This window comes from Corvus brachyrhynchos, unplaced genomic scaffold (assembly GCF_000691975.1).
Source record: "Corvus brachyrhynchos isolate BGI_N302 unplaced genomic scaffold, ASM69197v1 scaffold309, whole genome shotgun sequence".
Classification (NCBI taxonomy): Eukaryota; Metazoa; Chordata; class Aves; order Passeriformes; family Corvidae; genus Corvus; species Corvus brachyrhynchos.
Genome location: NW_008240227.1, coordinates 203052 through 212168, shown reverse-complemented (window position 1 = coordinate 212168; position 9117 = coordinate 203052). Strand labels below are relative to the sequence as shown.

The following is a 9117-nucleotide window of genomic DNA, read 5'->3' as shown; positions in this document are numbered from 1 at the left end:
TGAGCTGCACAGTGTGGAGAGGGATCATCCCTTCCTTAATTGCCTGTGATCCATTGTAGGGCGTTGCCAGGGAATCTGGAGCAAAGCCCCAGGGATGAGCAGGCTGGTGTGTGCTCCTGCTGTGCCTGACTGTACAAAAAGAGGAGTTAGAGTTGGCATTCCCGTCACGGCACGTGTGGGAGGATACTCCTGTATATTTTTATGATCTCGGAGTGCAGTGAGTCGTTACTCTGCAGTAACTGCACCCAATCTAAGGATATTGAAGAATCCCTGTTGCAGCACGGAAGTGCCGGTGGGCTGGGAAGCGGCTGTGAGGGCTGGCAGAGGCAGAGCTGTGTTTTGTTGTGGTGTTTCCCCCCCCCCTCAGAGCCCGTGGATAAGGTGGCAGCCGTCCGGGAATTCCGTGTCCTGCACACTGCCCTGCACAGCAGCCCTGCCTACAGAGATGCCGTGAGTGGGGCTCCCTGCTCTGCTCCCGGGGCGGAATTTGGCTGTCCCCTCCCTCTGGGGAGAGCCCCACACTGGGGTCTGGCTGGCTGACGTTCCTGATTGCTCTGCTTTCCCTGGCAGGTCTTCAAGATGCTGGGAAACAAGGAATCCCTGGATCAGATCATTGTGGCTACTCCTGGCCTCAGCAGCGACCCCGTGGCTCTGGGTGAGTCCAGCTGTGATCCAGAGGGTCTGAGGAAAGGGTTAATTCCTGCGGGCAGAAGGGAGAGAGCCAAATTTGGGTTGAATTCCTGACAGGGAGGCAGGAGAGCTCCCCTTGTCTGGGAAAAAACTCTCATTTTCTGTCCCTTTGTGGAGCGTAAGAGTCAGTGACTGCTCAGGTGCCAGTTGTGCTCTGTTGGTAATGTTTGGGGATGGGCTCTGGCTTCAGAGGGATCAGGGAAAGGAGAGATGGATGCTCTCTCCATGGGGATGGGCTCTGAGGGATCAGGGAAAGGAGGGATGGATGCTCTCTCCTTGGGAATGGGCTCTGGCTTCAGCGGGATTCAGGAAAGGAGGGATGGATGCTCTCTCCTTGGGAATGGGCTCTGGCTTCAGCGGGATTCAGGAAAGGAGGGATGGATGCTCTCTCCTTGGGAATGGGCTCTGGCTTCAGCGGGATTCAGGAAAGGAGGGATGGATGCTCTCTCCTTGGGAATGGGCTCTGGCTTCAGCGGGATTCAGGAAAGGAGGGATGGATGCTCTCTCCTTGGGAATGGGCTCTGGCTTCAGCGGGATTCAGGAAAGGAGGGATGGATGCTCTCTCCTTGGGAATGGGCTCTGGCTTCAGCGGGATTCAGGAAAGGAGGGATGGATGCTCTCTCCTTGGGAATGGGCTCTGGCTTCAGCGGGATTCAGGAAAGGAGGGATGGATGCTCTCTCCTTGGGAATGGGCTCTGGCTTCAGCGGGATTCAGGAAAGGAGGGATGGATGCTCTCTCCTTGGGAATGGGCTCTGGCTTCAGCGGGATTCAGGAAAGGAGGGATGGATGCTCTCTCCTTGGGAATGGGCTCTGGCTTCAGCGGGATTCAGGAAAGGAGGGATGGATGCTCTCTCCTTGGGAATGGGCTCTGGCTTCAGCGGGATTCAGGAAAGGAGGGATGGATGCTCTCTCCTTGGGAATGGGCTCTGGCTTCAGCGGGATTCAGGAAAGGAGGGATGGATGCTCTCTCCTTGGGAATGGGCTCTGGCTTCAGCGGGATTCAGGAAAGGAGGGATGGATGCTTCCTCCCTGCTGCGAAGTGCTACAAAATGGTTCATTAAGCCCAACCCGTTCCGGGATGGTGCTGTCTGAGGCAGGTGGAGTTTGGGATGCAGTCACAGCCTGGCTGCAGGGAGCTGGGGGCCAGGTTCCGTCCTGCCCTTGAGGTGGAGCTCCCAGAGGATCTGCTGGAAAAGCCCCATCCCTTGGGTGTGTGGCTGTGACCAAGAGCCTTCCCAGGAACACAAAGGCTTCAGAGAAACAATAACAGTATTTATGGTGTTTACTCATGATTCACTTCCTGAAAAACAATTCTTATTTGTCCCTGTGCCTTTTGTATGACTGGCTCCTGGTTCTTGTATCCTGTCTCACTGCCTTTCCTGGTCTTTTCCAGGAGTCCTTCAGGACAAGGATTTGTTTTCTGTGTTTGCAGACCCCAGCATGCTGGACACGTAAGTGCCCTGGGCTGGGGCAGTGACTCAGCAGTGCCTTTGTCCCCCTGTGTGTGTCAGCTGCTCCCTCTGGGTGGGAGAGAGCTCTGCTCCTGCCTGCCAGGCTGGGACACTCATTGCTCGGCAGCAGGAAGGAGGATCCACCACTGGGATTCAACCAGAGGCTGTTTGGTGGGAGGCAGGGCCACCATCGCCTCCAGAGCGTGGGTTCAGACCTGGATGTGGTTGCTCACAGCAGAGTTGCTCCCAGGAGAGCACGTGGGAGATGAGAACTGTGGAAAAGTCAGCATGGGCTCCAGAAGGGTCCCTGGTGACCCAAGGAAAGGTCCAACATGGGCTCCAGAAGGATCCCTGGTGACCCAAGGAAAGGTCCAAGGTGGCTCCAGAAGGATCCCTGGTGACCCAAGGCCAGCTCCAGAAGGATCCCTGGTGACCCAAGGCCAGGTCCAGAATGATGCTTGGTGAACCAAGGCCAGGTCCAACATGTGCTCCAGAAGGATCCCTGATGAACCAAGGAAAGGTCCAACATGGGCTCCAGAAGGATCCCTGGTGACCCAAGGAAAGGTCCAAGGTGGCTCCAGAAGGATCCCTGGTGACCCAAGGCCAGGTCCAGAAGGATCCCTGGTGACCCAAGGCCAGGTCCAGCCTGGCTCCAGAAGGATCCCTGGTGACCCAAGGCCAGGTCCAGCCTGGCTCCAGAAGGATCCCTGGCTGCCTGGAGGAGTTAGTGCCGGGCAGCCAGCAGCCCGGTGCCAGTGGGGTGGCAGTGCCCCGACTCTCTCAGGGCTGCTTTCTGGGTTCCCCTGCACACGACTCACCCGTGCCCCGTTTGTGCCCAGGCTGATCCCGGCTCACCCTGCCCTGGTGAACGCCATCGTCCTGGTGCTGCACTCGGTGGCGGGCAGCACCCCCCTGCCAGCCCCAGACACGTCCTCGCGGGCCATGGCCTCGGGCTCCTACCGGGACATGCCAGGTACGTGGGGACCTGCAGGACCTGCAGCTCGCTCAGGGAACCCCAAATGGCTGGGCTGGAAGGAGAACTCGGTGCTGAGGCCTCTTGTCCTGCCTGCTCAGCCAGAAATTCCGCAGGATTCTCACATCTGGTTCCCATTTCCTGCCCGTTTGCCACATCCTTTTATTCCCCTTTCTGCTGCAGGTGGCTTTCTCTTTGAGGGGCTCTCTGATGATGAAGATGATTTCCACCAGGTAAGCAGCCAGCTTGGCTGGAGCACCTCTTTGGAGCTTGCAATCTGTAGCCCTGAGACTCGCAGGCTTTTCCCTTCCCGTCTGGTGAACAGCACGAGCTGCTCTGGCTCCCCAGGGGGACGTGGAGACAAACATATTGATCCTAGCTGCTTCCATGCTGCTCAGGAGAGGGTTTTCCTCAGTGCTGAGCACACAACAGGAAAATGGAACAGAGGAAACGCCCTCGTAGCCAAATTGTGCCTGGGTGAGGGTGGAACGTGGGAATGTTGATCCTTGCCCTTCTGCAGTCTTCCTCTCCATAGGACAAAGGGTTCTGTGAGAAAAACTGGATATTTGGGTCAAAAAAGTGCCTGTTGACAGGGAATTGTTCCGTTACAGGCTAGTAACACTCTGGTTTGAGGCTGATGGATGGTAGATTGAAAGGTTTCCTGCTGGTTTCCACAGCTGACTTTGTGGAAAAAGCACATCCCGCTCTGGCATGTTTGTCTTTCACAAGTTCCACACTTGAGAGTTTTGGGTTTTGTAGGACAGGGATCCGTGGGAAGGAGCCCGGTTTGACTGGGACACAAACACCAACCTCACAGCTGCTGCTTTTCTCTCCCTCCACGCAGAGCACGAGGTCCACCCCTTCCAGCAGCACGTCCGGCTCCCGCCCGGCCTCGCTGGGCTACGCGGGGGCTGCGGGGCCCCGGCCCATCACCCAGAGCGAGCTGGCCACCGCCCTGGCCCTGGCCAGCACCCCCGAGAGCAGCTCCCACACCCCCACACCGGGCACCCAGGTAACAGCCAGCACCAGTCCTGCTCGGGGCTGGGCACCTGGGGTTCATTCCCTCATGGAGGAGCTCCCTCCCGTACGGGATTGAGGCTGGGGGGATGCTGCAGGTGCTGGTTCCTGGAGTCAGCAATTCCTGGAATTCTCCCTCCTCCTAGGGCCACTCCTCCGGGACGTCCCCGATGTCATCCAGTGTCCAGTCAGGGACACCCATCACCAACGACCTGTTCAGCCAGGCCCTCCAACACGCCCTGCAGGCCTCAGGGCAGCCCAGCCTCCAGGTCAGTGTCAGAGCCCCTGGAGCCCCGTATCCCACTGGCACAGGGTGGAGGTGGCTCTCCAGCTGCCTGTTGTGGCAGGACATGAGCGTGGAAGGGACATCACAGACACTGCAGAAGTGCTGGGTGGAACTGGGATGGAGGGCTGGTGGTTTTGGGGACTCGGCAGCCTCACCCTGAGCTTTCAGGAGCTGTTTGCACGCAGCAGCGTGGCTGGAGCTGGCTGAAGTGGGCAGTGGGGCTGGCTGCTGGTTTTCCTGCTTGGATTCTCACATCCCCCTGAACTTCCCCTCCCTGCCGTGAGCAGAGCCAGTGGCAGCCCCAGCTGCAGCAGCTGCGAGACATGGGGATACACGACGACGAGCTGAGCCTGCGGGCCCTGCAGGCCACCGGAGGGGACATCCAGGCTGCCCTGGAGCTCATCTTTGCTGGGGGGGCCCCCTAAATCTTCCTGCTGGACTGGTGAGTAGCGCTGAGGCAGCAGCTGTGCCATCCCTCGGGCTGGTTCTGTGCAGGGGGATGCTCCTTTCCTTGCTGCACTGGGGGCAGCTCCAGACCCTCTCTGCAGCCTCCTCCGTCTGCCAGCAGGGACGAGGCCTCAGGACTTGTCCAGCACGGTGTTGGAGAGATGTGGCCCCTCCGGTTCTGCAGCTTTGGCCTGTCACCACATCCTTGCCCCGTGGTTTCACTGGTGGCCCTCCCTGTGCTCCCCCTGCATTAAATGGACCGTGTTCAGTGCCCTGCCTGCTGTGTGGGTTGTGCTCCGTCCCGGGCTGCGTTCCAGCTCCCCGAGGCCACCGCGGCGGGAAGGGGACTGGAACTGCAGGAGAAGCTCTGTCTTTGTGGGAGGCGCTGGTTTCAGCAGTGGGCACTGCCCTGCCAGCTGACAGGGATGAGGGCACGGCCACCACGAGGTGACAGTGACAAAGAAATGACAAGGGCTGAGCGTGAGCTGGAGAAGTGCCCCTGACACAGCCCGGTCTGGCTGCAGCCAGTGCTTTCCAGTGCCCTCTAATCCCAGGTGCCACCAGCTGCCCAGGGCCCGGGCTGCAAAGCCAATTAAAGGCATTTGCCTGTAATTGCAGTCAGTGGGAGCTGAGACAAGCCAGGCCTGGAGCTGGGCCTGGCATCGCTGCGATTGCAGCGCTGGGATTAACGAGGCATGAAAACGGGAGCGGGTTCTCCTCAGATGCCACCGAGCAGAGAACGCTCTCCTGCTTCATCTCCGGGCTGCCTGTGCTGCCCTCTAATTCCTCTGCAAGCTCTGTGATCCTCACTGATACCATCTCGATATCACCCAGCAAATGCAGGATTGTTCTCTCCGGGGAGCCCTGCACTGATAGGCTTTAATCCTGTCGAGAGGAGAGAGGATTAATGCCCGAGGGAGGGAGGGAGGGAGGGGCTGTTTTTGTGCAGATAAGATGTGATGGACATCAATGGCCTTCCTGCCGCCCTGCCAGGCCCCTACCCTCGGCACGAACTCGCAGCTCGGTGGATTTTATGTGTAACAAAACCGATTAATCCCTTCCCCTCCCCGGAGCCCTGGCTGCTGGCTCTGCAGGGGCAGGAGAGAGCATATGCACGGCATCCTCCCTCCCTTCCCCGCGAGGGGAGACAGCCCTGCTGCCAGCCCCCAGTCCTCCCGGGATAACTGCGGATTAGCCGGCTCGCAGATGCTCCTGCCCAAAGCTGGGAAGCGTTTGCAGGCTCTCCTGGAGCTGCTCTAGGACTGCTTTGCCTTCCTGTACCGCCTTAATTCTCAATTTAGGGCTCGTTGCTGTCCCAAAATGGTGTTTTTCGTGTCGCTCCTGGGATATTTGATCCCCCCGTTGACCTGCGTTTGGGTACGAAGCCATTTTTGCTGCTATTTCTGCTTCCCCACGCCCCCAGAGAGCTGAGAACTGCCTGGATTTTTGGGCTGGAAGTGACTTTTCCCCGATTCCTTTCCCAAATGGCAGGGCTTGGCTGGGAGCAGCATCTCAGGCATGTTCCCTGGCTGCACTGGCTGCAGCAGAGGAGAAGTTGGCAGCGCTGCCGCTCACGACGCGGGCGCCGCTCGCTTCCCTCGCCCGGCAGAGACGTGCTCAGGCACAGGGAGAGCTGCAGGGAGGGGGAGAGGCTCCGCTGCCTCCTGCACGGCTGGGGGGGGAAGGGGAGCTCTGCTGCAGCAGCTCCTGCAGGAGAGGGGGAGCTCAGAGGGAGCTGGGAGCGGCTCTGCAGCCACCAGGTGAGCGCTGCCTGCCTCCCGCCCGCCCCAGAGCCGCACGCTCCCGCTGCCAGGCTCGCATGGAAGCGGTGCTGGCACACGGAGGTGATGCCCGCGGGGCTTTGCAAGGGCAGGGAGCAGCAGAACGAAGGCTTTGAAGTATAGGATTAGGGTGCATATTAGGGAGGAATTGTTCCCTGGGAGGGTGGGGAGGCCCTGGCACAGGGTGCCCGGAGAAGCTGTGGCTGCCCCTGGATCCCTGGGCTGGACACTGGTGTGGTGGGAGGTGGGATGGGATGGCTTTAAGGTCCCTGTCACCAACTGTGAGTGGCTGAACAGGACACAGCAGGAGCAAACTGATGCCTGCTCCTTGTGCTCCATCCCTAGTGCCTCTGCCCTGGCACCTTCCCCTCCTCCTGCCCCACCCGTGGTTCTTCCTCCCAGCGTGGAGCAGAGTGAGTGGATCTGCTCTGGCTGCGTCTCAGTTTATCCCTCTCCCGCCCCTGTGCCCGTGCTCTGGCCGCCAGCCCAGCATCCACGGCCTGAGGCTTTACTGGGAGCAGACTGGGAAGCGCTGGCTGACCCCACAAGAGGGAGGAGGTCAGGCTGCAGTTCCCCAACGTAAGCAGGGACCTTCTGTTTCTGACATCAAAGAGCAGCTCCTGGTTCAGCTGCCTCGTGGCCTCAGCGGGGCTGCCCGGGGAAGCAGGGACAGCGGGTGTTTGCAGCAGCATGGATGGGAGCAGCTGCTTTTCCTCCCGTGTTTTCCATAATCCTGTTATTCATCCCGGTGCTTGACCCTCGCTGGACACCTGGAGGGGGTGGGGCTTTGGCTGGGCTCTGCACCATGTGTGCTCTGCTTTCCTGGAGGCCTTTTTCTCCTCATCTCCCTCATTTTGGGCTGATTTGTCTCTGTGAGGAGCAGAGGGGTGTTGGGGGGGCGTTAATTTTCCAGCAAAAAGGTGGAATAGAGACAGAGTGGAATCTCCCAGGTGGCTTCTGCAGTGCCTCACCCACATCCCCCTTCCTCTGCCATTCCCTGTGGGAAGGGAGCCCGAGCGATGGGAGCCATTCCCTGTTCCCGTGCAGATCCCTGCTGGTGGGGTGTGGCTGCCCTCCTGCAGCAGAGCCGAGTTTCACCCCTTCAGCCTTGCTTTCTGAGGTCACAGGACTCAGGCTGGACAGATTTCCATGGAAATAACGTTTGTTCCTTGCTCCCCCAGCCACACAGCTCTGAAGATTCCCAGTCTGTCCCCCTCTCACCCTGGGGCTCCACACCTCGGCCCCCCAGCTCCTTCCTGGCACATGAATCCCAGAAAACTGGTGAAGGTGACTTTGCCCGGTGCTCCAGGATTTGCTTGGGCAGCCTGGCAGGTACATCCAGCAGGAACAGCAGCAGAAATTTGTCTGGTACAGCCTTTGCCCATCAACTTTCTTTCCGTGCAGAGGACTCGGTGGTTTCCTGGCTGCTCCCAGCTTTGTCCTTGTAGGAAAGGCCAAAACACACCAAAAATGGGAGTTTTTCTTCCTTTTCCAGCTCTGTGCTGGTTCGGTGAGCTGAGAGGTCTCAGGGAGGGGACAGGCTGTGGGAAAGGGCAGGATAAGAGGGGGACAGAGGTGTTCTTGGCAATGATGACATTTTGATGTTACTCTTTCTGATTCTGGGCCAGCTGATGAGGTGAGAGCCCAGAGGCAGGGCAGGTGACACGGTGCAGCTTCCCCGTGAGCCGTGTCCTGTGGGCTTTGGTCCCTTTCCTGACGTGAATCACCGTTTTCCTGTTGGAAGTGACAAAAAAGGAGCTCTAATTTCATCCCTCAAAGCACCTTTTAAGGTTACAGAGTTGAGAGCCCACGTGAGGCACAATAAAAACCAGGGTGGTTTTAAGGCAACTGTTTTAATTTGGTGAAAGCAAAAATGGACTGCAAATGTCACCCTGTGAGAATACTCCTATTTCCTTATGTTCCCTTTTATATTTATAGTGTTCCAATATCCATAAATGTGTCCCAAAATCCCTTTGAGAGGGATTTTTTCCCCCCCCCCTCTATCTCTGAAGTAAATGCCTCGCTGATTTAAGAGCGGCAGTTCAGCAGCGATGAATTAATTCAGGTGTTGAGTTTGAGCTGTGGAGTTCCACTCCAGGAGCCATAAAAGCATCAGAAGGGAGCCAGAGTTCCTTGTTTTCCTGCAATGGCCCAGAACAGAGACTGGAGCAAAACTTTGGAGCAGGGTGAGCAGAGAAAACCCCATTCTTAAGAGATTTTCCAGCATCTGCCTGAGGTTTGGGGACTTTTAGGGCTGGGTGTGGGGTGTTGGGAACAGACCCCACACAACGTTTCCCTTTGGACAGGTAAAGCTGTGGCCTCTGGGTCACCCCAGGAGTCCTGGGCAGTGGCCCCACGTAGGTCCCAAGGCTGCCCAGCAGCTGGAAGGAGGAGCTGCGGCACTTCCTGGGTCCCAGGAAAGCTTCGAGGGTTCCTTTTGGGGTGCCTGTGGCCACTGCGGACGCCAGAGG

At 58.4% G+C, this 9117-nt stretch overlaps 2 protein-coding genes across 2 annotated transcripts in view; both read left to right on the top strand.

Moving 5' to 3' along the window:
- Positions 1 to 2078, top strand: part of LOC108449338 — a 2251-nt gene extending 173 nt beyond the window's left edge. Inside the window, exon 2 of the mRNA XM_017745183.1 lies at positions 762 to 2078. Within this exon, the coding sequence (XP_017600672.1) occupies positions 854 to 1783 (930 nt within the window). The 5' untranslated portion in view covers positions 762 to 853 and the 3' untranslated portion in view covers positions 1784 to 2078. The remainder of the gene's footprint in view (positions 1 to 761) is intronic.
- The window catches only part of UBL7 (ubiquitin like 7), a 5970-nt gene extending 834 nt beyond the window's left edge, over positions 1 to 5136 (top strand). The window contains exons 3-11 of the mRNA XM_017745182.1: positions 368 to 450; positions 571 to 655; positions 2085 to 2142; positions 2982 to 3115; positions 3299 to 3348; positions 3960 to 4127; positions 4279 to 4401; positions 4706 to 4860; positions 4984 to 5136. Of these exons, the coding sequence (XP_017600671.1) occupies positions 580 to 655; positions 2085 to 2142; positions 2982 to 3115; positions 3299 to 3348; positions 3960 to 4127; positions 4279 to 4401; positions 4706 to 4843 (747 nt within the window). The 5' untranslated portion in view covers positions 368 to 450; positions 571 to 579 and the 3' untranslated portion in view covers positions 4844 to 4860; positions 4984 to 5136. The remainder of the gene's footprint in view (positions 1 to 367; positions 451 to 570; positions 656 to 2084; positions 2143 to 2981; positions 3116 to 3298; positions 3349 to 3959; positions 4128 to 4278; positions 4402 to 4705; positions 4861 to 4983) is intronic.
- Positions 5137 to 9117: the final 3981 nt, after the last annotated feature.